At 40.9% G+C, this 27,032-nt stretch overlaps 1 protein-coding gene and 1 pseudogene across 1 annotated transcript; both read left to right on the forward strand.

Annotated features, from left to right (window-relative positions):
• The first annotated feature begins 3,812 nt into the window (after positions 1-3,812).
• LOC125524208 lies at positions 3,813-4,894 on the forward strand (annotated as a pseudogene).
• Positions 4,895-8,889: 3,995 nt separating this feature from the next.
• Positions 8,890-10,406, forward strand: LOC125523219 (GDSL esterase/lipase At5g45910-like). Its single transcript, XM_048688270.1, has one exon. It carries the CDS (start codon positions 8,946-8,948, stop codon positions 10,083-10,085), a length of 1,140 nt encoding a protein of 379 aa, XP_048544227.1. The 5' UTR covers positions 8,890-8,945; the 3' UTR covers positions 10,086-10,406.
• The last annotated feature ends 16,626 nt before the right edge of the window (positions 10,407-27,032 follow it).

A 27,032-nucleotide genomic window follows, 5' to 3' on the forward strand; every position in this document is an offset into this window, starting at 1 on the left:
GTTGGTGACATTTAAAAAAATCACGTATTTAAACAATATACATGGACTTTAAGAAAAATGTAAATACAATGTAAGAAGTTGTTTCCTTAATTCAAATAAATACATGTTATATTTTAAAAATGTTCATATGTTTTAGAGATGTGTTTGTGACATTTTCTAGAAAAGTATATACAATATAAAAATGTGTACATAATGTAAACAATGTTTCCTACTACTAAAAATATTATGTGACATATTGCAGAAAAAATCAGCGATTTAAAAAAATGTTCATGACATTTAAAAATGTTTGTGCAATGCAAGCAAATGATCAAGTAGACAAAAACAATAATTATTTCCATTTCAAAATTGTTCGTGACATATTCAAAAAAAGTTTATACAATGTACTAAAGTTGCAGTTGCCTCATTTTATTATTTCCATTACAAAAAGGCACATGTCATTTTAAATAAATATTTAGGTGTTTCCAGAAAATATTTGTGATTTTTCTAAAACAAATATGCAATTTAAAAAAATGTTCTTGTACTTTTATAAAATGCTTATTGCCATTAAAAAATATGCAATGTGTATTTGGAAAATATAAGGTGTATTTAAAAAAGTATTCACAACATGTATTTAAAATATATAACTCATGTTTTTGGAAAACAAATGTCCAAGTACGTTAGAAAAACGTTTCACGTGTGTGCTAAAAATATACATTGTGTATTGAGAAAAAGTAGGCATGTTTTAAAAAAATAAATGAGAAAACGAAAGTGAAAAACGAAGTATAACAAAAGAAAAAAAGTAAATAAATGAGAAAACAAAGAATATAAAACACAAAAGAAAACAAAGATGAAAAATAATGATAACCGAAGCAGAGCAAGCAAACTACAGCGATACATAGCAATCGATATGGGCGAGACATAGCCCTGGCGGCTAGCCTTTTTTAATACGTAAATGTGTACAAATTTGCTCCAATATAAAAATGTGTAAAATTTTGTGAACATTTAGAATTTTCAAAAAAATTGTTATAAAAGTATGAAAAAATTAACCGGAAAAGTTAAATATAACTAAACAAAAAGAACAAGTAAAATAAAAATAGGAAAACCCTGATAAAGACTTATAGATAAAACAACGAGATGGAACCTTTTTCTAGTAAAGTTCTATCTTCTGCTAAACAAAGGTTCAATCTTGTTGTTTTATCTATAAGTATTTATCAGGGTTTTCCTATTTTTATTTTATTTGTTATTTTTTTATTTGACTTTTTCCTTTTAAAAATGTTCATATTTTTATAAAAAAATTGAAAATTGAAAATGTCCACACATGTGTGAATATTCAAAAACTAATAATGTCAATTTTTTTAAAAAATGTGCGAATAGTAGAAGACCAAAAGCGGAAAAACTTGGGTCACTATTGTAGCTTAAGCCTGGTCACTATGGTCCTGACCCAGTCGCGGCGTCACCCCAAAATTTTGGCGCAAAGTGCATCAAATAGGGACTCTCACCAATCCTGATGTTTGCTTTTATTTTCCACAGAGGCATCCTATGTTAAGCGGCATTTCCGTTACTAGGCTCCCTGCGTCATAGATCCCTCAAATCACACATGAGGTGTCTAACTGGGTTGCCCAATTAAAAAATTTCAATGGTTTTTCTTTCCTACAAGGACATGTGTGGTTGTTGAGTCCCTTGTAAGTCACACATCAGAATGCATTGGCGACCGGTCGCGTGGGAGGGGAGCGGCTAGGTTGGCCCACTTTGAAGCTAGGGTACCAAAGCAATGTTCTTTTTGATCTTCCAACTTTCTTCCAAAAATTTGGCTACAGGATCCTATTATATATAAATAAGATGTGATTACGAGATTAAAATAATATGAATTTTAAAATGAAATCACTAGTTGAGGGGCACCACTTGCAAATGGCACTCCCAAACTCCTTCAGTGGCAACAAGTGGTGCAGTGTATGTGCGTCATTTGTCACGACCAAAGAGTTTTGGTGGAATTTTTTCCCATTGGGTTGGCATATGTGCTTTTTAATCCATTTTTCTGAATGAAAATCTATTACACCGAGCGCCCAAGCTGTAAACCGTTATCACGATTGCATTCCTTATGGTGGTAACTTTGTGGAAATTTGATCCAATGTTGGCAGGTTTTAACAAACTTTTCTCTGGGCACAACTTATGCTTTCAAATATATTATTACAAACTTGTCATCCCGAGAATAACATATGTGTACTCCCAAGAAAGGATACATGTCCTCACGTAGTGCAACTTGTACTCCCTGCGCAATACAACATGCTCTCCCCATGCAGTACAATTTGTACTCCTCGGCATAACATGTACTCCGTGCACAATGCAACTTGTCCTGTCACTGCAATAAAGCATGTACTCTCAATGCAACTTGTGCTCCACGCGCAATGCAAGTTGTACTACCTACAATACAACTTGTACTCCCTAGGATATCCTATACTCCTGATATGGTGCAACATGTGCTCCCTCCATTGCATCTGGTATTTCTGATGAAACCTTTACTCGCGCGCGATGCAATGTGTTCTCCTTGAAGGATGCAACTTGTACACCATGGGAAGTACTACTCGTACTATGGATGCAACATGTAGATGATAAAACCAAGAAAACATGAAAAAAGAAAGAAGAAAGGTGAAAATAATGGGGAAAAAATAAGGGAAAACCCACTATAGCCTCCTGAGCAAGCGCACCTTGCACCATGCGGACCGTGCATGGCCCGCAAGGCCCCATACGTGACTCTAGGGGAGGGCGGGGGGGGGGGGGGAGGGGTAGCCCGCAACTAGTTGAAAATGTGCATGAAAATAAAAAAATGTAAAAATGTTCATGTGTTTGAGAAAATGCTCTGTGTTTAGTAAACATGTGTGTGCATTTAAGAGAATGCTTTTGCATTGAAATACCAAAGAGGGAGGGAAAAAAAGGAAAACATATTTTAAAATATTAAATAAGAAAAAACCGAAAGGAAATATGAAAACTGCTAGAGGATGGACGAAATGGATTTAAAAAGACCTGGCTCCACGGGTCGGCCCATAGCAGCGGGTGGGTTGTGCGACATGGTGACATCTTGTCGCATAAGCGACAAAGGAATTTACCTTGATTTTCTATAATAAAAATTCATTTAGTTTCTTTTCCCTCTTTTTTGAAAATTTCCCTTTTTTATTTTCGTAGATTTCAAAAAAATTATCTTTTAAAAATATTTTAATATTTCTAAAATACATGAACACATTTAAAATAAATGATATTTTGAAAGTAGTTAACATTTTTAAAATATGTAAAATTTTCAAAAATCTGCTAAAAAAAGAATGAAAAAAGTGTGTTTTGACCTGGACACCAGTGTGAACCCCTCTTCCCCCTATCTCACGCCAGAGGTCATTGAGCCATAGCAGTATAGCACCTACGCTAGCTCTGAGTATGATCTGCTCCGCCTGCGAGCCTGCGTGTGCTCCGGCGTCGTTCGTACGATCCATCACCATCACCTCTCCATTTGGCCTTTTGTGTTCTGTAATTTTAGTCAAACGATCCGGCCGATCACCTTTTCTTATTCTGGACTGGTGCCTTGCACGTTATTCCGTTCAAGTAGTACAAGAAAACTCTTACAAGCCGAAGCTGTGGTTCAAAATCACGAACACCGTCGCCGTTGATTCGAAGCTGAGAGTAGAAGGCATTATTCACATCTGTTCATCCATCCATGTGCCCAGCAAGCCACGCATGAGCATAAACAATACGAGGAGTGTCAGATAGGTTTCACATTACGAGTCCCCCTCGTATATAACCCAACCCATCCGAGCCCAAATTCAGATCATCACACACACAAGCAAAAGCAGAAGGCATACACAGAAGCAATAGGGATTGCTCCACAAATGGCTAGCCGATCATCATCCCTGCTGCAACTGCTGGTACTGGTAGTAGCGGCGGCGCAGTTCCTCGGGTCGGAAGCCGGTGGCATTTCCATCTATTGGGGCCAGAATGGCGGCGAGGGCACGCTGGCGGAGACATGTGCTACCGGCAACTACAAATTTGTAAACCTCGCCTTCCTTGCCGCCTTTGGCAACGGCTAGCCGCCGGTCCTCAACCTGGCAGGCCACTGTGACCCGACCAACGGCGGCTGCGCGAACCTAAGCTCCGACATCAAGTCATGCCAGAGCCGCGGCGTCAAGGTGATTCTCTCCATCGGTGGCGGGGCAGGCAGCTACTACCTTTCCTCAACCCAGGACGCTAAGAACGTGGCGACATACCTGTGGAACAACTTCTTGGGAGGTAAGTCATCTTCGCGGCCTCTCGGCGATGCAGTCCTCGATGGCATCGACTTCGATATTGAGGGCGGCACACCCCTTCATTGGGACGATCTTGCGAGGTTCCTCAAAGGATACAGCAACTCTGGCAGGAGAGTCTACCTGACTGCCGCACCACAATGCCCTTTCCCTGATGCGTGGGTGGGTGGCGCCCTCAACACCGGCCTCTTTGACTATGTGTGGGTGCAATTCTACAACAACGCACCCTGTCAGTATACCTCAGGTAGCACTACCAACCTAGCTGACGCATGGAAGCAGTGGTTGACGGTTCCAGCAAAGCAGATCTTCCTCGGCCTCCCGGCGTCACCTCAGGCTGCCGGAAGCGGGTTCATCCCAGCTGATGATCTAAAGTCAGATGTTCTCCCATTGATCAAAAGCACAGGGAAGTATGGAGGGATCATGTTGTGGTCCAAATACTATGATGACCAGGATGGCTACAGCTCTTCGGTGAAGAGTGATATTTGAGAGGGTTACCTATCTTTGATTTGTGAGGTACATGTGTGCTTTTTCATTGTAATGTGTGAGGAATTGTGGATTCATCCATTTTCATTGTTACTTGTAAGTAATTGTGTGTGACTTGATTGGTGTATATAGTATTAATAATCTTTACTTGGAGCATCTCTTGATCTTCATTCCAAACAAGGAAACCTAAACCCATGATTATTTGTTCAACATGAAAGAGTTTGATATCATTATTGGTTTCATTACATTTAATTCCATTGATTGCACAAAGGAGCATTCTGCAACTTTGTTTCATGTGTCTTATCCACTGGCTAGATCCACCTACCAATATTTCATTATCGATAAATATGTACCAAAAAGAAGGAAAATAACAAATATTCCTTTATTTGTTAATTTTTATTTAACAATGAACTTGGAATTTTTTGTGATGTTACATCAATGAACTGAGGGGTTCAACATAAATTGAACCCAATGTGTTTCCAATTCGTGAAATGTGAGGGAAAATAACGCTGGCCAAAGTCTACTTCGTACAAGAGCATAGCTGTAATGGTCCAAAATACTATGGTGAAACACAAGGAAAATCCAAATTTTACTGTGATGTTCTGGTTGGACTGCCTTGTCTAATTTTTCTCATTTTATTGCTTACACCACATCGCAGTAAAAATTGGATTTGTAAAGTAGAATATTATTATATATGGACTTTAACAAATAGCATTGATGTAAGCAATGATATTCTAGTCTCTTTCATGTTTGTAATGGCCCTTGTCATCGCCATCGCCGCCGGTGAGGTCAATAAAGACGGGAGCCGAGACAACCCATCCAAACGCCGCTTGGTAGGCTGCCAGAACAGCCTCCTCCGGCGGCTACTGGGGCGCCGGCATTGCGGCTCGCCGAGCGCGCTCCTCCTCCGCCTCAAGGCGCAATGCCTCCTCTCCTTCTGCTCCTAAGTGCATTTGCCGCTGGCCGTCGGCCTCCTCCTCGGCGAGCCAGCGTGCCTTCCAGCGCTCAAGGTGGGCCACCTCCTCCTCTGGCGTCACGACGTAGTGGACTGAAGGCGCGCTCACCCACTCACGTAGCTCGCCTGTCACGTGCAGGACTCGTCCGACCAAGTGGGCGGAGTGTTGGAAATCGTTGCGTGGAAAATATTTTTTTCCATAGTCATCCAAATATATGCTCGTTCTAATTAGGTGATACGTGCTGTGAGTTAGCTTCGATGCCACGAGTTCCATGTCAGTGAGTTTTTTTTTTGAGGGTTCCATGTCGGTGAGTTAACTTCCATGTCGGTGGTTTGAGTCATGTCCTGCACCTCTTTTTTTTCCGCAGAAAATGCCCTGCACCTCTATTACAGCTGTGTTGTTGTAAGAACACCAGAAATTTGAGAAATAAAAAGAGATAAAGCCTTTGGCTAAAAGTTTTGATCGTGTGCGTTCATGATGTAGTATGTGATTAATTGTATGGGCAAAACCTAACAGTCTCCCTCTGCTAGTCTTAGAGCATCTACAAACACATATGGCAAATCCGGTCCCACAAACACCCACGGACGCGCCCGGACGCGTCCGCGGGCAGTGACCGGGCACATCTCAAATTTCATTTGTTGCATCCGGAAATATCATATTCGATTCTTATATCCACACAAAGACATGCAAAAGAAAATAGAACCTAACGTCGATCCTAACTACTACATCTGCGGCGTCAACATGACATAGTAGGTGATCTTGCTCCGTACTGCTGACCTCTGGACCTATTTTTTTCATTTCGATTTTCCTGATCCAGAGTCGCATAATTGCGACCCAGCCCACAACACCGGAGAAGGCTTCATATTTGGTACAACTACCAGAACGAGGTGCGGCATGTTCCCGCACTATGAAAAGTGCCGCACAGAATTTGTTTTGAAATTCACAAATATTTTCTAAATTTGTGAATATTTTGTAAATCCACAAACATTTTATAAATCCGTGAATATTTCTTAAATTTATGAACATGTTTTATTTCCATGAACATTTATTTCAAATCCACAAATGTTTCTAAAATTCGTAAACATTTTTTATTTTCAACAATATTATTTTAAAATGTCATGATCTTTTTTATTTATCGGAACATTTTTTATATTCACTTTATTTTTTTTGTTTTCCTTCCTCTTTATTTTTTCCTTCACTTTTTTGGACGGGCCGAGGCCCGGTAGGGTGACTGGCGAGCCAACTGAATGGAGCATCCTGGAGCATGTGCAATTGGTCGTCCTTCAAAGCGTTGCACACTAAATAGAATCTCTCGCATGTGTAGTTTATATTGCATTAATTGCCGATGGAAGGGGTGAATTGGTTTATTGGTTCATGCATTTGTGAGGGGGTGGTGTCAACTTGCTGGTTTTGAGCCTAGCGGTCTGGTCGCCACTTTCTCCGTCTTCCCCGTCGGCCTCATTGGGCGGTGGATTCGTGGTGTAAGACCCATGCTAGCATCGGGGGATCTAGAACAAAAATAAATCAGGCGCCGGAGATCCAAGCCAACATGAGCGCCTTCAGAGAGCGTTGTAGCTTGGACTCGTGGAAATGGATCTAGCCTCAATGTTGGAAGGTGACTCGGTGCAGAGATTGAAATTAATTCTTTTGTAGAGGAAAACCAATGCTAGGAGATGATTTTGAAAGGTAGAGGCACCACTGAATTGGGTTTTGTGGGGGCGTGCATTGTACATGGGTCTAGAACCATGCCTACGCATGCCAACAAAGTAGGGAAGTTAGAGAAAATGGAGGTCCATTCCGATACATATGGTCTAATGGTCAGTCCGGTTTATGTAGTATGAAAATCGACGATACACCCGAATAGAAACAACTAGAGATGAAAATATAGAACCGAACACCATAAACCTAATAAATTAGGAATGTCGGTCAACTCAGTTCAGTTTCGTCCTTCTATTTCCCATGTAGAAGTGCCCACCTCTAACCGTAATATTCTAAAAAACTAAACTAAGCTCACTACCGAGGAGGGGTGCGGCAAAGCGCATGTCACCCTCTAGTATTTTTTGAAATGCAATGAAACATGTGCGGAACACAAACAACCCATCTCTGACTGTTAACAGGAATACATTGTAATAACGTCTGTGGAACACAATGAAACATGTGTCTGGTAATACTCTTGTCAATCGTTCATGAAATATGCCCAAAACAGATGTGAAGTGAAATGAATCTTCTTTTTGAAATATTAATGATATCTTCCTAAACATGATGAAACTCATGTAAAGTAGTTTTTTTTGCGGATGTAAAATAGTCAAGCGTCTAAAAAACATGGCAAGACTCATGTACATTTTCTAAATACCACCTTGTAGTCATTCTGATTTACCCTCATGGTTGAAAGATGTTTGAAAGTTCTTTTGTGTGAAACACATCGAACCGTCTTTGAAAAGTTAATAAAATAGAAAAGTATCTTAGTGCTAATATTTTTTTTAAACATGATGAAACATGTTGAGGCCTCATCTCTAAGGACGTGTAAAAGTAGCACAGTTCTTTTTTGATAGGCAAATAACCGGCTGAAATGTTGTAGGAAATACAAAGCCCATCGAGCAGGTGAGATAGACCTTAATTAATATCATTTTTTGAGAAGAATTAATATCTTGGTTTATCAGTGGAGCATAATTACGGCCCAGCAAGAAAAAGCCTCCTGGCTCGTCGTCACTGGGCTTCTCAGTGGGCCCCGTCTCATTGCACATCTACATGCAATCAGCCAGCCCGTGTTAAGGTTACTCAAAAAAAAAAGCCCGTGTTAAGTTTTCGGCTACAAAAACTTCGCGTCGGTGGCCCACGAGTCAGCATCCACACGCGGCGAACGCGCGCGCGGGCGTGACACGTAGGGGTCGCATGGGCGCGCCATTGAATCGCACCGACGAGACGACGACGAACTCACAGTTGATCAGTACGTGACCGGAGACGCCGCTAGGTAGGTTGCATGAACGCACGCATGGATCCAAGCCCAGCAATTAACCACGAGAGGCGCGCTAGCTCATCGGAGGTGGTTGTTCGATATATCGTCGGCGGTGAGCAGCCAGCTGGAGCGAGAGGACACGCGCGTGCAAAGTGTCGCAGCGCGCGCATACGTGGACGCGCCGTCGTCGACGATATATACACCTTCGTGCACAGAGAGTTGCCACGCCTGGCCTGGCGAGGTAGATCTAGCGCGTGTATGTAATAAGATCGACTGACGGGGACGGCCATGGCTCGGCGAACCACTAGCGTCACTGCCGCCGCCGGCCTCCTAATCCTCGGCGCCAGTTGCGTCTTCCTGCTCTCGGCCGCGGACGGCGACGGCGGGACAATGCGGTACAACGCCATGTTCAACTTCGGCGACTCGCTGTCGGACACGGGCAACCTCTGCGTGAACAAGTCGGCGGCGGAGGAGCTCCTGCTCACCTTCGCCAACCCGCCCTACGGCATGACCTACTTCGGCCACCCCACCTGCCGCTGCTCCGACGGCCGCCTCGTCGTCGACTTCCTCGCAAAGTCGCTCGGCCTCCCTTTTCTTCCCCCGTCCAAGCTCCCCGGCGCCGACTTCCGGAAGGGCGCCAACATGGCCATCGTGGGCGCCACGGCGCTGGACTTCGACTTCCTCAAGTCCATCGGCCTCGGCTACCCGATCTGGAACAACGGCGCCATCAACGTGCAGCTCCAGTGGTTCCGCGACCTGCTCCCCCGAGTCTGCGGGACACAGCAGAGCTGCAGGCCCTACCTCGCCAAGTCCCTCTTCCTCCTCGGCTCCATCGGCGGCAACGACTACAACGCGATGCTCTTCTTCGGGTTCAACGTCAGCCGCGCCAAGAGCTACACCCCCAACGTGGTCGACAACATCGCCGCCGCTGTGGAGAGGCTGATCGAGCTGGGCGCGGTGGACATCGTGGTGCCGGGGACGCTGCCCATCGGGTGCGTCGCGATCTACCTCACCATTCTCCCGAGCGGCGACAAGTCGGACTACGACGAGCACGGCTGCCTGAAGCCGCTCAACGATCTCGCCACGTACCACAACTCGCTGCTCCAGGACAGGCTCAATCGCGTCCGCGCCAGGCACGGGCCGGCGGCGAGGATCATGTACGCGGACTACTACGCCTACGCCATGGACATGCTCCGCGACCCGGCGCGCTTCGGCTTCACCGCGCCCGTCGCGGCGTGCTGCGGCGCGGGCGGCCCCCCGTACAACTTCCAGTTGGACGCGCGGTGCGGGATGAAGGGCGCGACCGCGTGCGGCGACCCGTGGAGGCACGAGTCCTGGGACGGCGTCCACCCGACGGAGGCGGTGAACAGGCTCGTCGCCGACGGGTGGCTCAGGGGACCATACTGCCACCCTCCCATCCTGCAGTAATTAATAGATCACCGGCGACATGATTTACTAGCTTCTTATCATCTTGAGATGGCAGTGGGACAGATGTGTGTGTTGTAGCAGCAGAATGAAGATGCAGGGAAAACGTGGTGTTTAGTAGCTTCTGGCTTCCGATCATCTCCATCTGCCAACACCTTCGCGGCCTTTAGTCTCTAGCAGATTCTGTAAAGCTCTGGGGTACCTTGGGCGGAATATATCCCGTAAACGCGACCTGCAAAACATTTATGGGACAAGTGTTCCGCGCCGGAGGCCTTGCGGTATCGTAAATTTTTCGAAGCTTTGCAAATTCTTGATTTTCAACAATTTAATCCTAATAGAATCATAATATAAATTAAACATATGAATACAAATAGTTCGAAAGGCAACTCACAATACGACAATCGTCTTCTTTACAACAAATGTTCAAATTCGAATAATTAATACAACAACTAATGTTCAAGCCAAACAAATACATATGAAATTTATTATATTAAAATGGGAGTCTATCTCCCATAGAGTAGATTGTAATATTTTTCTTTTTTTTGTTTTTTTCTTGCTCTTGACTGATGGGTGTCGGCAAGGTTTTCTGCCTTGGCTCGGCTCGATGTTGTAAACCTCTCTCTATTCTTCTTCAATACAAACTCACGTCAAAAAATGCCCAACAAGATCATCGCAGAGCTGGTAGTGTGAAGCACTGTTCTCAATCTTTTGGTAGGTGTCAAGAAATGCAGTGATCCCATCTGTGTCCCTAACAGGCTTCACACGGCTACCAACGTTATCATAATAAAACTTGAAGTCAAATCCCTCTCATCCTTGATAATCATGTTGTGTAAAATTACACATACAGTCATGATGTTTCTGAGGGATTTCTTATCCCAGAAGCAAGCTGGACCTCGAACAATGGCAAACCGAGCTTGCAATACACCAAATGTCCTCTCAATATCCTTTCGGCATGCTTTTTGTGCTTTGGCAAAAAATTGTGCTTCTTGGTTATTTTGGGTTCACTATTGGTCTTCTCACATGTTGACCATGGAGGATAAATACCACCGGCAAGATAGTATGGTATAGTCATGGCCATTGACAGTATAGTTGCAAGCCAGAACTTCTCCACTAGCTTGCTGAGCAAAAAGATGAGATCGCTGCAAGACATTGATATCATTGAGAGACCCAGAAAAACCAAAGAAGCAATGCTAAATCCATAAATCGCGTGAAGCCACAGCTTCAATAACAATGGTAGGTTTATGTTTGTGGCCCGTGTATTACCCTGCCCAAGCCACCGGGTAGTTCTTCCACCTCCAATGTATGCAATAAATACTCCTAAGCATGCCCGGCCATCCCCTTTCTTTGTTCATCGCAATCAACTTCTTTGTGTCCTCTTCATTTGGAGCTCAAAGATACTCCGGGCCAAAAACCCGGGTCATTGTCTTTGCAAACAGTTCCACGCATTTGATGGTGGTATCTTCTCCAATGTGAAGATATCCATTGCTATAGTCAGCGGAAACGCCATATGTAGTAACTCTCGTCGCCGATATTTTTTGATAATCACTAAACCCAAGCAAACCTGCGGCATTCCTTCGGCGAATGAAAAACGAGTTTTTTTGCTCGCAAGCTTCAATGAAGCGAACGAAAAGAGGCCTACGCATTCGATATGGCCTACAAAAAGGTTATCCAGATATGTCGGTACCTCGAAAAAGTAGTCCCTCATGAGCATCTTGTCGCTAAGAGCTCGATTGCCGGAATGCATAGCCGACCAACCGTGGATCCGCGTCGCTTTCTCTTCGGGCCTCTTTCAATTTGTCGACGAGATGCAACAACACTAGGTTGTTGACATCGTCGTCCAAAATCATCTCTTTCAATTTTGGACGACGATGATTTTGGACGAGATTACAAGTTCTGGGAGAGATTACACCTGACTAATTGACATGAGAAAATAGAGGAGCTTGCCTAATATGAGGAAATGTAATCCAATCCCTAAAATAATTATCCAAACGAGTGGTGCAACGCAATACACCTTATATTTCAGATTTTTTTTCTCAAAAATCTATACACCTTATATCAAGGAACGAAGGGTGTAACAATTATTGAAAATTGTTTGAAAAAAATGTTGAACAAGTATTTCAAAATGTTGAATAAGTATTTCAAATGTTGGACAAGTATTTGAAAATGTTGAATAAGTATCGGAAATTGTTGAACGGGTATTTCAAAAATGTAAAACATGTATTTTAAAAATGTTAAATAAGTATTAAAATGTGGAACATGTATTTAGAAAATGTTGAATAAGTGTTCGGACAATGTTGAGCGTGTATACAAAAAATGTCGATCACTTATTAAAAAAATATTTTTGACATATATGAAAATGTAGAGTGAAAACGAAAACAAATATAAGGAAAAATAAAAAGAAAACCAAACAAAAAATGCAGATGAACCAGTGAAAACCAAAATTATTTGTGTTTAAGTTGCCTCATCCTGTACTATGTCACGAAGTAATGTCTAGTCTAGTGGTCAATCGATGTTGCTCAAAAAATGTGGACCCGGGTTCGATTCCTTGTTGTGCTCTAGTTCCTGTTCGTATTTTTCCTTTTACTTTGCATGTGCGTGAATGGGCCAGCCTAACCAGTGTTGAGCTGTAAGCGAGTGGTCCTAGTATTGTTCAATATTAAGATGAGGGGGCCTATGCCCCCCCCCCTCACCCAGCTTTAAAATATATATATATATATATATATATGTGTGTGTGTGTGTGTGTGTGTGTAGAACATTTTGAAGTATAAAGAAAAGTACAAAAAGAAAGCAAAAAACAAGAACAGAAAACAGAAAAAAATTTGCTCTAAATTAGGTTCAAGACATACCCAGTCCAGCGTGACAAGGGCGAAGCGCTCTCGCAGAGGTGGTGGAGGGAACTGGGCCAAGACGAGCCTGTCGTACGCGAGCCTCAGGACGCTCGCTATTGCCTGGATAGGCAACACGAAGCGGAGGTAGCGGTGCAAAGAAGAGGATGATCATATGTAAGAGATGGGTGATTATGCGCAAGTGGTCTGACGAAGTGGACGAGCGCGAGAAACTAACTGATAGCTAAAAGTTTGACGATACTGACAAACTGATTTTTTTAAAATTGACAAACTGAATTTTCTAAAAGTTTGATAGCACCTATTTAACTGATGAACTAAACGTGTGCATGTGTGAGCATGCCCACGTCTTGGCTCAGTTTCAGGTTAGTTAGATTAGGCCGTCGTGGGAGCTCGTGGATAGCACGATTTCAACTCATGCAGCGGCAGCATAGCTGCGTACGGGTGGACGTGGAATAGCACAGCCGGAATACGCATTCCTAACTATACTTCCGTTCCTTTCGGTTGTATAAGTAGAACGTCGTCTTCTTGATCCCCTTGATCGCTCGTCCCCAGGATCGCTCGATTCCTAGGATCGCTGGTTCGCCTTTCACGTTTCATCACGGGCATAGAACACTGCTTAGGTTGTTGACTAGTTACTTTAACATAAAAGTTCAGAAAGAGTCATAAAATTCTTGTAAAAAGTTCATAAAAAAAGTTTTGCAAAATGTATTGGAATTTAAAACAGTTCATCACTTTTGAAGAAAAAACTTCACAAATGTGAAAAAATTCATCGACTTTAGAAATAAGTTCCCAAAAATAAAAGAAAAAGTTCATCGATATTTTGACAAAGTTCATCAAATTTGAAAATGATAAGTCAATTCTGAAAAACAGTTTCAAATTTGAAAAAGTTCATAAATATATAAAAATGTCCAAAAAATTGAAAAAAATTCATTGAATTAAAAAAACCAGTTCATCGAATTTGATAAGTAGTTCATCGCATTTAAAAAAATCATTGAATTTGAAAAATAGTTCAATGCATTGAAAGAAAATTCATTGATTTTAAAGTTTTTCGAATTTGAAAAATAGTTTAACGCATTTAAAAAACATTGAATTTGAAAAAACGTTTGTCAGATTTGAAAAAAGTTCATCGATTTTAAAGAAAAGTTTAAGAATTTGAAAATTTTCATCTAACCCAGGAGAAGGAAAAAAGAAGAAAAGAAAACAAAATCAGAAGAAAGAAAGAAAGAAGAAAAGACACAAAATGATGAAAGCTAGCTGTTCGATATGGTGGGGTGGTTACTGCAGTGTACAATTAACCAGGGAGATCTCGGTTTGATTCGCAGCACTAACGGATTCTTTTTGCGTTTCGAAAAAACAGAAAAACATCTCCTTGTATGTGTCCGTTTGCGAATTGCACTATAACCAGCGTAGAGTGCGCGGAATAGGATTTACCCTCGTTTTTTGGCCCACCCCCATATATGGCTTTAAGCAAGCACAAGGGAATCCTCGCATCGGCAGGCCCCAGATGGACAAGCCCGGAAGCACGGGAGGGGATAGCCTGTTTTTTTTTTGAATCTGATAACTGTCACACATGTGGGTGTTAAGAAATCTGCCCACACGTTTTGTGTGGTGCCTAAGAGGGTCAGTCCACATGTCTGTGTGTGAGCAAAATAATTAGCGCCCACATGTTTCTTTTTTTTCCTTCCGGTATCTCTTACACGCGTGCGTGTGGGCGAAATAGATAACGCCCACACGCGCGGTACGTCAGGCCTCGTACCTCGTGGTCCCACATGCCCCACGTGACACGCGTGCCCCCGCAGTTGCCATGGGCCGGACCTTCATCCATGTTCGTTTAAGTGCAGTTGCCATGTCGCTGAATTACGGTTGCCATGTCGGACAACTACAGTTGCCATGTTTGCTCAACTGCAGTTGCCATCTCGGATCAAAGTTTCAGATTGCCATTTTTGGACAACTACAACTGTTGTCATGTATGGTCTGGTCTACTGCAGTTGCCATGATTTCAAAAATTTAGGAGTTGCCACCTATTAACACTAGACAATTGCCATGTAGCGCTACAAAAAAGAAAAAATTCCTTATTTAACACTATCTTAAAATCTGCTTCCTTATTTGATACTGGAAAAAAATTTCTTCCCTATTTGACATAAGTTCTAAATTTCATTCCCTATATGACATTTCCATTCATTTTGAGCCTAAATAACACCTGAAAAGACTCTTTTGCCCCTCATGTGGTATGTGTGTGGGGGGCAACAACGCACACATGCAGCACCAATGCGAGGGCAGGAGCACACACGCAGCAACACATACACATGCACCAACACACACGCACACGCACACACACGCAGCAACACACACGCACGCGCATGCACACACGCATCAACACACACGCACGCAGTGCACACACACACACGCAGCAGCAGCACGTATGCACGCAACAGCACACACACACGCACGTACACTCGCAGCGGTACACATGCACACAGACATATGCAGCAGCAGCACACATGTGCGCGTGCACCCACACACGCAACAGCACACATGCGCGCACACACATACCGCATGAGGGGTAAAATCGTCTTTTCATGTGTCATTTAGGCTCAAAATAGACGAAAGTGTCGTATAGGGAATAAAATTTCGGACTAGTTTCAAATAGGGAAGAAAAACTTTTCCAGTGTCAAATAAGGAACCAGATTTTAAGACAGTGTCAAATAAGGAATTTTCTCTAAAAAAGGCATGGCAAAAAACATTTGGGTAAAAGAGGGAGTTGCCATATGCTCACAAGCACGCTAGAGCAATTGCCATTTAAAAAGAAAAAGTTGACACTGCTTACGTGCACGCTAGGGCAGTTTGCCATGTACCATGCAAAAACATATGGCAACTGACATGTTCGGGTAAAAAAAGAGAGAGTTGCCATCTGCTTGCAATCATACTAGGGCAGTTGCCATGTACACTGCAAAACATACTAGGACAGTTGCCATGTACACTAACATATGGCAACTGACATGTTCGGGTAAAAAAAAGAGAGTTGCCATATGCTTGCAATCATACTAGGGCAGTTGCCATATACACTGCAAAACGCATGGCAACTGGCAACTTGAGTGTGGGAGAGGAGGCGGGTGTGTGGGCGAGATGGCAAACGCCCACACCAGCCCTTGTGCGTGACTGAAAACTGATGTGTGGGCGAACTGCTAAACGACCACACACCGGCCCCTCCGTGTGGCAAAACAGATATGTGGGCGACCTCTCTCATACATCACACACGCGAGTTGTCCTACGTGACATACAAAATCAGCTAATTCGTACCAAGATTCATGCAAAAGTTACTGGACGGTGATGGAGGCGTGTGGACGAGTTGCCAAACGCCCACACGTGTGGGCGTTAACATTTTCGTTAATTCTGTTTTCTGTTTTTTTAATTCTGTTTTTTGTTCTTGTCTGTTGCTTTATTTTTGTACTTATGTTTATACTTTAAATCTTCTCAAAAAAATGTTTATACTTATAAATGTTTTACATATATATACAAAAATAAACTTCAAAAACACATTTGACAAATGTGAACGAGTATTTGAAAAATGTTGAATAAGTACTAGAAAATATTGAACAACTTTTTAGAAATTGTTGAACAATATTTTGAAAAGGTTGAACAAATATTTGAAAAATGTTGAATAAGTATTTGATAAAAGTTAAATAAGTATTAAAAATTATTGAACAGTGTTTGAGAAAAATGTTAAACAAGTATTTTAAAATGTTGGGTAAGTATTTGAAAATTTTGAATAAGTATTGTAAAATGTTGAACGGGTATTTGAAAAATATAAAACATATATTTTAAGAAATGTTGAATAAGTATTAAAATGTGGAACGTGTATTTTGAAAATGTTGAATAAGCTTCCGAACAATGTTGAACGTTTATACAAATAATGTTGATCACTTATTAAAAAATGTTTTTGACATATAAGAAAATGTAGAGTGAAAACTAAAACAAACATAAGAAAAAACAAAAATAAAATCAAACAAAAAATGTAGATGAAATAGTGAAAACAAAAACTATTTGGGTTTAAGTTGCCTCATCCTAGTAGCATGTCATGAACTAATGGATAGTCTAGTGGTCAATCGTTGTTGCTCGAAAGATGTGGACCCGGCTTTGATTCCTTGGCGTGCTCTATTTCCACTTCGTATTTTTCCTTTTACTGTGTATGTCCGTGAATGGGCCGGCCGGTTAGTGTCGAGCCTTAAGCGAGTGGTCCTCTTTGAGCTCGGCGAGAAATAGCTCTCGCGCGCTTTCAGTGAGTACATGTGGTCACCTCGCGGCGGGGGGAGTCCAGACAGACCGGCCCAGCCACGCGACTGGCAAAGCCAATTTTTTTTTCTGTTTTCTGTTCTTGTTTTTACTTTATGTTGTTCTTTTATTTATGTTTTAAAATCTTCTACATATATATACGAAAAACACTCTTCAAAAAAACATTTAAAAAAATGTTGAACAAGTATTTGAAAAAGGTTATTAAAAAAATTTAAACGAGTATTTGAAAACTTCGAATAAATATTAAAAATGTTGAATAAGTATGAAAAATTGTTGAACAAGTATTTCAAAAATGTTGAATAACTATTAAAATGTTGAACTGTTTGAAAAATGTTGAATAATTATTAAAAAATGTAGAACAAGTATTGAAAAATGTTGAATAAGTATTAAAATATTGAATAAGTATTTGAGAAGTGTTGAATAAGCGATCGGACAATATTGAACGTTTATACAAAAAAAATTGATCACTGGTGAAAAAAATGATTTTGACATATAAGAAAATGTAGAGTGAAAACAAAAACACACAATACAAAAAAGAAAAAAAAATGAAAAATCGAGAAAATGAAAAAATAAAAAAATCCGGAGAAAGAAAAAACAAAAAACAAAACGAAAAAGGCAGAAAATCGGAGAAGAAATAAAAAACCAAAAAGAGGAGAAAACAGAAATAAAAAACGGTGTTTAACCTCATGTAATTAATCTGTGCTGTTCTAACGTTGTGCAATGGTTTGAAGCACAAGGCCCAATTGTAGGAACCCGTGTTCGATCCCTGGGGTGCCCTTTTTTTTCGTATATGGTAATCAGTTTGACTGTTCATATGAAATTAGTTTAGTGCAAAATAAGATTGTTCATATGGTAATCACTTTGTACAAGATATGGTAAATGACTTACCATCTTTTTTTTACACTAAGTTAGTTTTTTTATTACCATATGAACAGTCAAATTGATTACCATATGAACAGTAAAAAAGATATGGTAAATGAATTACCATCTTTTTTTGCACTAAGTTTAGTTTTTTTTGCATGATTGCACTGAGTTAGTTGAGTAGCTAATAATACATAATTATTTTTCACATGTAATAATAATAATTAGTTTGATCATGCATGGTCATAGTAAATGAATTACCATCATTTTTTGCACAAATTGATTACCATATGAACAGTTAAATTGATTACCATATGAACAGTAAAAAAGATATGGTAAATGAATTACCATCTTTTTTTGCACTAATTTTGTTTTTTTTATGGTTGCACTAAGTTAGTTGAGTAGCTAATAATACTTAATTCTTTTTCGCAGGTAATAATAATAGTTAGTTCAATCATACATGGTCGTAGTAAATGAATTACCATCCTTTTTTGCACTAAGCTAGTTAGTTTTCATATTTTTTAATTCCTCATACACGCACTGAAGCACCATATGAGCAAACTTTCTCTACCTCATTACTACATTTCTCTTGGAATTGACATACTAGAGAGTTCATGTTGGTTAACTACAAAACTAATGTACGAGCAGTAATCAGTTTACTATTGTTACCATACTTTCCACCTCTTTTACGAGTAAGAGAGCAGGAACCAAGCGCTAGTTTGCAGTTTGCTCATAACACCATTACCATTACTAGATGCCAACATTTTTTATTTTTTTATTACTATGTGACCAAATTATTTTACTAGTAAAAATTGTCTGCTTTGATCGAGCGGTGGACTAGTGCATGCATGCGGTAACTAATTTAGTTCCTACAGTACACTAGTATTAATGCCCGTGCGTTGCCACGGGCCTTCTAATATTTTTGTTGGTTGCATATTGAAACATGATGCCCTTCAAATTTCACATGTGTAGAAAGGATACAAGGAGATTTGAAAAATGTTGAACAATTTTTTGTTGCATATTGAACATTTTTTTAGAAATTATTGAACAATATTTTAAAAAGGTTGAACAAGTATTTGAAAAATGTTGAATAATTATTAAAAGTGTTGAACAGGTATTTGATAAAAGTTAAATAAGTATTAAAATTATTGAACATTGTTTGAAAAAATGTTGAACAAGTATTTCAAAATGTTGAATAAGTATTTCAAATGTTGGACAAGTATTTGAAAATGTTGAACGTGTATTAGAAAAATATAAAACATATATTTTAAAAATGTTGAATAAGTATTAGAATGTGGAACATGTATTTTGAAAATGTTCAATAAGCGCTCGAACAATGTTGAGCGTGTATACAAAAAATGTTGATCACTTATTAAAAATGTTTTTGACATATAAGAAAATGTAGTGTGAAAACTAAAACAAACATAAGAAAAAACAAAAGAAAATCAAACAAAAAATGTAGATGAAACAGTGAAAACAAAAATTATTTGGGTTTAAGTTGCCTCATCCTAGTACCATGTCATGAACTAATGTATAGTCTAGTGGTCAATCGCTGTTGCTCGAAAGATGTGGGCCCAACTTCGATTCCTTGGCGTGCTCTCTTTCCTCTTCGTATTTTTCGTTTTACTGTGCATGTCCGTGAATGGGCCTGCCGATTAGTGTCGAGCCTTAATCGAGTGGTCCTCTTCGAGCTCGGCGAGAAATAGCTCTCGCGCGCTTTCAGCGAGTACATGTGGACAACTCGCGGCGGGGGGAGCCCAGATGGACCGGCCTAGCCACGCGACAGGCAAAACCCAATTTTTTTTCTGTTTTCTGTTCTCCATTTTTTTTACTTTATTTTGTTCTTTCATTTATTTTTTAAAATCTTCTACATATATATACAAAAAACACTCTTCAAAAACACATTTTCAAAAATGTTGAACAAGTATTTGAAAAAGTTTATTAAAAAAAATTTAAACGAGTATTTGAAAACTTTGAATAAGTATAAAAAATGTTGAACGGGCATTTGAAAAATGTTGAACAGGTATTTCAAAAATGTTGAACAAGTATTTCAAAAATGTTGAATAACTATTAAAAATGTTGAACGGTTTGAAAAATGTCGAATAATTATTAAAAAATGTAGAACAAGTATTTGAATTTTTTGAATAAGTATTAAAATATTGAATAAGTATTTGAAAAGTGTTGAATAAGCGATCGGACAATATTGAACGTGTATATAAAATTTTTTGATCACTGGCGAAAAAAATGATTTTGACATATAAGAAAATGGAGAGTGAAAACAAAAACAAACATTAAAAAAATAAGAAAAAAGAAAAATCGAGAAAATGAAAATATAGAAAAACCCAGAGAAAGAAAAAACAAGAAAGAAAATGAAAAAATTGAGAAAACCGGAAAAGAAATAAAAAACCAAAAAAGAGGAGAAAACAGAAATAAAAAACGGTGTTTAACCTCATGTAATTAGCATGTGCTATTCTAACGTTGTGTAGTGGTTTGAAGCACAAGGCCCAATCATAGGAACCCGTGTTCGATCCCTAGAGTGCCCTTTTTTGTTTGTTTTTTTCCGTTCATATGGTAATCAGTTTGACTGTTCATATGAAATTAGTTTAGTGCAAAATAAGACTGTTCATATGGTAATCACTTTGTACAAGATATGGTAAATGACTTACCATCTTTTTTTACACTAAGTTGGTTTTTTTATTATCATTTGAACAGTCAAATTGATTACCATATGAACAGTCAAAAAAGATATGGTAAATGAATTACCATCTTTTTTTGCACTAAGTTTAGTTTTTTTTGCATGCTTGCACTGAGTTAGTTGAGTAGCTAATAATACATAATTCTTTTCACGGGTAATAATAATAATTAGTTCGATCATACATGGTCATAGTAAATGAATTACCATCCATTTTTTTGCACAAATTGATTACCATATGTACAGTCAAATTGATTACCGTATGAACAGTCAAAAAAGATATGGTAAATGAATTACCATCTTTTTTTGCACTAATTTTTTTGCATGGTTGCACTAAGTTAGTTTTTTTTTGGAAAAGGAGGAAGCACCCCCGGCCTGCACTAAGTTAGTTGAGTAGCTAATAATACATAATTCTTTTTCGCAGGTAATAATAATAATTAGTTCGATCACACATGGTCGTAGTAAATGAATTACCATCCTTTTTTGCACTAAGCTAGTTAGTTTTCATATTTTTTAATTCCTCATACACGCACTGAAGCACCATATGAGCAAACTTTCTCTACCTCATTACTATATTTCTGTTGGAATTGACATACTAGAGCCGGCAGCAGGGAAGGGCGCGCGAGCTGAAACTTCTTTGGCGCCAACGCGGGAGAGATAGTGGAACTAGCAAAAAGAGGGAGGGAACCCGTAGATATGGCGAAATCGACCTGGACTTTGCAGGATCCCACAAAAAAAATTAGCGGACGGCTGATTTTACAGGATCTGTTCCAGGAGGAAAAAACGTCCCCGTATATGTTTTATAGGATATGCTAGAGATGATCTTAGCCTCTTACCTTTCGATACTGCACTCTTATGTGTAGCTGAACCTTGAAGATCACTAACTCATTATCCAATCCAGTGCCTGTTTTTCAACAAATGATTTTGCTGGAAATTTCATTGACTACAACCTAGAACTTTGTCACACTCACCCATGCATCATAGTTTGATGGTTCCTAAACTTGAATCATCATTGTCTTTTGAACCGAAGGTTGGATTTATGACCCGTTTGAAAAGAATCCATGCCCCTCTCTAAGTTATGGCTGAGCGTGATCTTGCAGCAGCACGTTCGGCGAGTTATCAACAAGATCTCCGACGTTATCACAGCCGCCGTGTTAAAACCAGAACCTTTCAAGAGGGCGATTTGGTGCTCCGGCTCATTCAGGATCAGACTAATATGCACAAGTTATCCCCACCTTGGGAAGGACCCTTTGTGGTCAGCAAGATCTGCACAACGGATCATACTACCTTATTGATGTTCGAGAGCATAAAGACTCACGTAAATCGGAGGAGGAGACCAAGCGGCCGTGGAATATAGCTCTTCTTCGGCCTTACTATACTTGAGCCACAGGCTCTTCATATGTACATATTTATGACAATATATATATATTATATAATAAATTGGAGCCTCGAATACAGTGGGGTCTCTGTTCTTTTTACATCATGTGTGTGCTTACAAGAGTTTTTACTGACAAAGCGGAGTTTTGTTAAACCGGTCTCTGCAGCCGCACGGATGTAAAGAAAATCACTAGGGGGCTTGGTCATATCTGAACCATAGCTACACCTCTTGATCGGTTTGAAACCACAAAGGGATATCACTAGGGGGCTTAGTTGTTGTCACACCATAGCTACACCTCTTGATCGGTTTAACACCACAAAGGGATATCACTAGGGGGCTTGGTTGTTGTCACACCATAGCTACACCTCTTGATAGGCGTTAAGCCAAAAGGAAATTGTGTGGAGCCAAAGAGAGTTTGTTGCATTAAGCACAGCTCAAACATAGGTAACCACCGAGCACAGCTCACATATTACCTGGGGGCTCTTTGCTTCTCAAAGAACAATGAGTTTTGAACCCTTGTAATAGGCTATCAAGCCAGGCTTGGAAGCCAAGTGTATTCACCTAAAACCCCGGGTTATCCTGCCTTTTTAAGTAAGTCACTCTGTCCAGGTAAACCTGGTATGACCCATCGAACGTTTGACAAGTCAATCCCATGGACCCTGAACTTGTCATAGTTAAATAGGTGATTGGTTAAGGATTGAGGTCCATCTAAAAAAGGTTTCATAAAATGGTTTAACTCAGTGGCCTGGCAGCCCATGAAAAGCCTCGATTTGGAGTCTGGCAGCTCGTAAAAAGCCTCACATGTTCTTTTTTGAGTTCTATTTGCCAAGTTTTTCGCCTTTGTTGAGATTCATAATATCTTATGATAAACCAGTGTCCTTGACCCGACTTGGCTTTCAACTACAAGTTGTTAGTACACGACCAGTTATAATCCGGCGTTCATTAACCCGGTCTGGTTTTGACTAACAAATCACCAGTGTTATAAGGAAAACCCGGTGTTTATTATATCCCGGTACGGTTTATTATCATAATCCAGCAAATTAAGGACGGAGTTATCAATGCTCCGAATTGGTGTTTACACCTTTACCATACAAGCAGTTGGTCAGCCAACGAGGTATGTTGCAGATATTATTTTCATCCAAGTATTGTATATTTTTGGGCATCATGACCCGTCCAGTGGTAAACCACTAGGACACTTTTAAGTTCTTGTATCCAGGAACACAAATCATCATGGGCTATGCATGAATAGATCCCAAAAAGTGGAGCAAGTTTTCACAATATCAAAGCACCACAAAACATGCTCAATGGCATGATAGATAAAGGAGTTTTTGCTATCCTATTACAAGAAGCTTCAAAACGGCTCCATTTGAACAATTGTTTTTAAGCATTGGCACACAATAGCTGGTAAACCGGCTGCCAGTTTAAGATGCTTCGTCTGGACGGTTTGACGGTTGAGGGTCATTTGGTGCAATCACTTCTTCTTCATCCCTCCCCAGACGCTGGAAATCAACCGTTGACCAATCGATTCCGGTTAAAGCTTGAAACACGACTTCTTCATGGATAAGGCTGGAGGGGTTAATGTCAGGAGCGTAAGTATGCTTACGGATTGGAGGCACAAGTTCTTCGACTTCGTGGACTTCGGCAGGCTGTCTCTTCCCTTCAGTGTCGTAAGCCGTTGGAAATGAGATAAGTCTATGTCTTCTGCCAGTTTGCTGGCTATTGGCCGCATCTCTTTTGTCAGCCTTCGGAGATCATCATTGTCGAAGTTTGAACCATCCTCCTTCACACCCGGATATCCTTTAATGATGTCATCCGCTTCAAGATCTGGAATCCATGCTTTGGCCCGGATCAGTGCGGTCAGCGCTCCTGCTCTGGCGGCTGCCTTCTTCAGTTCGGTAATCCGGGCTGGTAACATGGCCAACTTCTCAAGAGTTTCTTTTATCAGTGATGGCGCCGGTTTATTGTAGGCTGGAGTGCATATAGCACGCTGGGATCTAGAGTAAAGTTGTTCTATTAAAGTATACGCCGCTTTAAGCTTCATCCGCATATCAACACCCATATGAGTAATGCGAGTGCCTGTCATGGTTTAATATCAGCCAGACTAGTAAACAATAAGATCTTATGAATTTGACAAACAGCATAAGGAGATACTTACCAAATACAGCGGACGTCATGGCATTGGTTTGCTGCTTCCAACCAATTAGTTCATCTACAACTGGCTTCAGGGCTGCTTCGGCAACCTCAGCTCTTTTGGTTAAACTAGCCTTTTCGGTTTCCCAGTCAGCACGTTCCTTGTTAAAAGACTCCTTTAGCTTTTCCATAGTTGTCAGGGCTTTGGCCAGCTCCTCCTTGGCTTTTACAACCTCTGCTTGTTGGGACTTCACGTTCTCTTGCAAATCAGCGGTTTGGGCATCTCTATTGCTTAGCTCTGCCTGTAACAGCGAAGATATGTCAACAACAGGATATGTATTTTCAAAGTACTAAGCGTATAACAGGTTATGCACTTCGAACTTGGGGGCTAATGCCTATTTGCTCTATTATCAATACATTTTTATAAGTCTCCAGAACAATGCAAGCATTATCCTTGACACTTGGGGGCTAATGTACATCTGTTCAAAACGGACGCATGGATTTCAAGACCCGGATTACCTCGCAAAGCTAAACCGGCCCTTGGGGGCTACACTGAGGAAAGCTACATAATTGCATTGGTAAAGTATCAGTTTTGTTTTCACTAAGTACCTGACATTTTGAGGGTCAGCAGGAGAGGATTAAAGTATTACAAAGTCCCGGTTTAAGATTAACATCATAAAACGGTCCTTGGGGGCTACTTGGGCTAGCGTTTCAACTTTGGAATCAAGAAATAAAGGGAAATGAAAATACCTCATAGCGTTCCTTCATCAGGTTCACCAAACCGGCTTCATAGTCACGGTTTGAGTGCAGACGGTTTAAGAAACCGGAGTGAAGTTCTTCAGCACTGAGATGAGCATAGCTTGATAAGTCAGTGCTCCATTTACCCCTTTCCCTAGCAGCACACTCTTCTTTGGCGCTATGTTGGGCCAAGATTACAGGATGGCCAGGAGAGATGTGGCCCATGCCAGTAATGATAACATCATCTCCTTGGCCTTCAGTAGTTTTTGCGGGTGATGATGGAGTATCAGTACCTCTCACCGGACTAGCCTGGTTTGGAGCTGCCGGTTTAGTGTCAGGCACATCAGGATCAACTTCTAGTTGTTCATCAATATTCTGGTCTTGAAGGGGCGGTTCATCAAAGGTAGCTTCAGGGTGAGGACCCTCCGGTTCACGAGTTTGGTCCGGTTCACCTATTTGCTCTTCTCCAAAAATCGCCTGGTCTTCTGACGGATTGTTGACCCGAGCTTTCTTGCTGGGTCTGGCTTTGGTTCTGCAAAAAAAATTAAAAGAGGTTTAGCATCTTATTCAAGATTTCCAACACATTTGAAGAAAGGGTTTGAATGCTTACCCAGCTACAGTTTTAAGAGGAGGGAGTTGGGTTGCTGTTGATTCACCAGAGGATGAGGGAGGTGTCACCTGATAATTTGAATCAGACGGATTAAGAGGTTGTCTAAAATAACCCACCTTGGGATAATAATTGTTAGAAGTGGGAGAGACCTCAAATCGGCGCTTCCGAACCGGGGTATCAGGTAAACCGGCCGAAGTGACCTGTTGGCCACTGTGATGGGTTGTTCGGCGAGCTTCATGCTGCTGCGTCTTCAAAATAAATGGTGGATCCAAGTAAGCAAGAGGATGAGAAAAGCTTACTTTCCGGACTGCTTGACGGGTTTTTTGTGTTGGCATAGAGTCTGAACTGGAGGAAAGGGTAATTACCTCTACATCATTAGCCTGGTTGCCTTCTACGTCCTCCTGATAAAGATCATTGTTAATGAGGTGCATGAAAAGGGAGCCAAGTGAGTCAAGTTCTACCTCAACTTCCGGATCATCGGCATCTTCATCAAGTTCCATGTTGAACCGGTCAGCCGTTTTCCGCTTTGAGGTACGCTTGACGGCTTTGGTTTTGGGACGGGATGGCTTTGCCGCTTTATCTGCGGATTTCTGCTTCCAGAAGGGATCATCACCCTGTTTATACACAAACAGAAGGAAGTTTACAAGTTGAACAATTTAAAGATGTCAAAAGATAAAAAGGAAGCATAGTGCTTACAACAGGCGGTTTATTTTGAGTGTAGAAGGGGTTCAAGCTGGTTTGGCGACAGACTGATTCCGGTTCATTCAAAATTTTCTTGACGCTTTCAGTGACCTCTTCATCGGTTACCTGAATGTTGATGTGGCGTTGAGGGTCTTCTAATTCACCGATGTACTCACACATTAAACCGGGGCGGAGGCTTAGTGGCAAGACGCTCCAAGATATCTAGCAAGGCACAAAATCAACGCCTGTTAAACCGTTGGCCATAAAGGCCCGGAGCCTGGCAAGTTGTGGGGCATATTTGGCCCCTTCCACAGAACTTAAACGTTGCGGCATCGGATGAGTGTTGGAAAGCCGGTGATCACGGTAGCCTGGAAGAGGGTTCTCATCTTCAGGAGAGGTATCTATGCAGTAGAACCAAGTCTGGTTCCATTCCTTAGGGTGACTGTGCAGTTTGGCATGAGGGAATTCAAATTCTTTCCGCTTTTGAACAGAGACACCACCAAGTTCAGTGTTAGGACCGTGTACAAATTCTGTACGCCGGTTCAAATGAAAAAAGTCCCGGAACAGCTCAGCAGTTGGTTCTTCTTGTAAGTACACTTCACAGAAGACTTGGAAGTTGCATAGATTGGACACCGAGTTGGGTCCGATATCTTGAGGATGGAGTTGGAAACTGGCAAGCACATCTCGGAAAAACTTCGACCCGGGCGGTTTGAAACCATGG

Source organism: Triticum urartu, chromosome 7, assembly GCF_003073215.2.
Source record: "Triticum urartu cultivar G1812 chromosome 7, Tu2.1, whole genome shotgun sequence".
NCBI lineage: Eukaryota > Viridiplantae > Streptophyta > Magnoliopsida > Poales > Poaceae > Triticum > Triticum urartu.

Bases quoted from the DNA above. Each gene is read 5' to 3' on its own strand.
- LOC125523219 (XM_048688270.1), top strand. From the start codon at position 8,946: ATGGCTCGGCGAACCACTAGCGTCACTGCCGCCGCCGGCCTCCTAATC.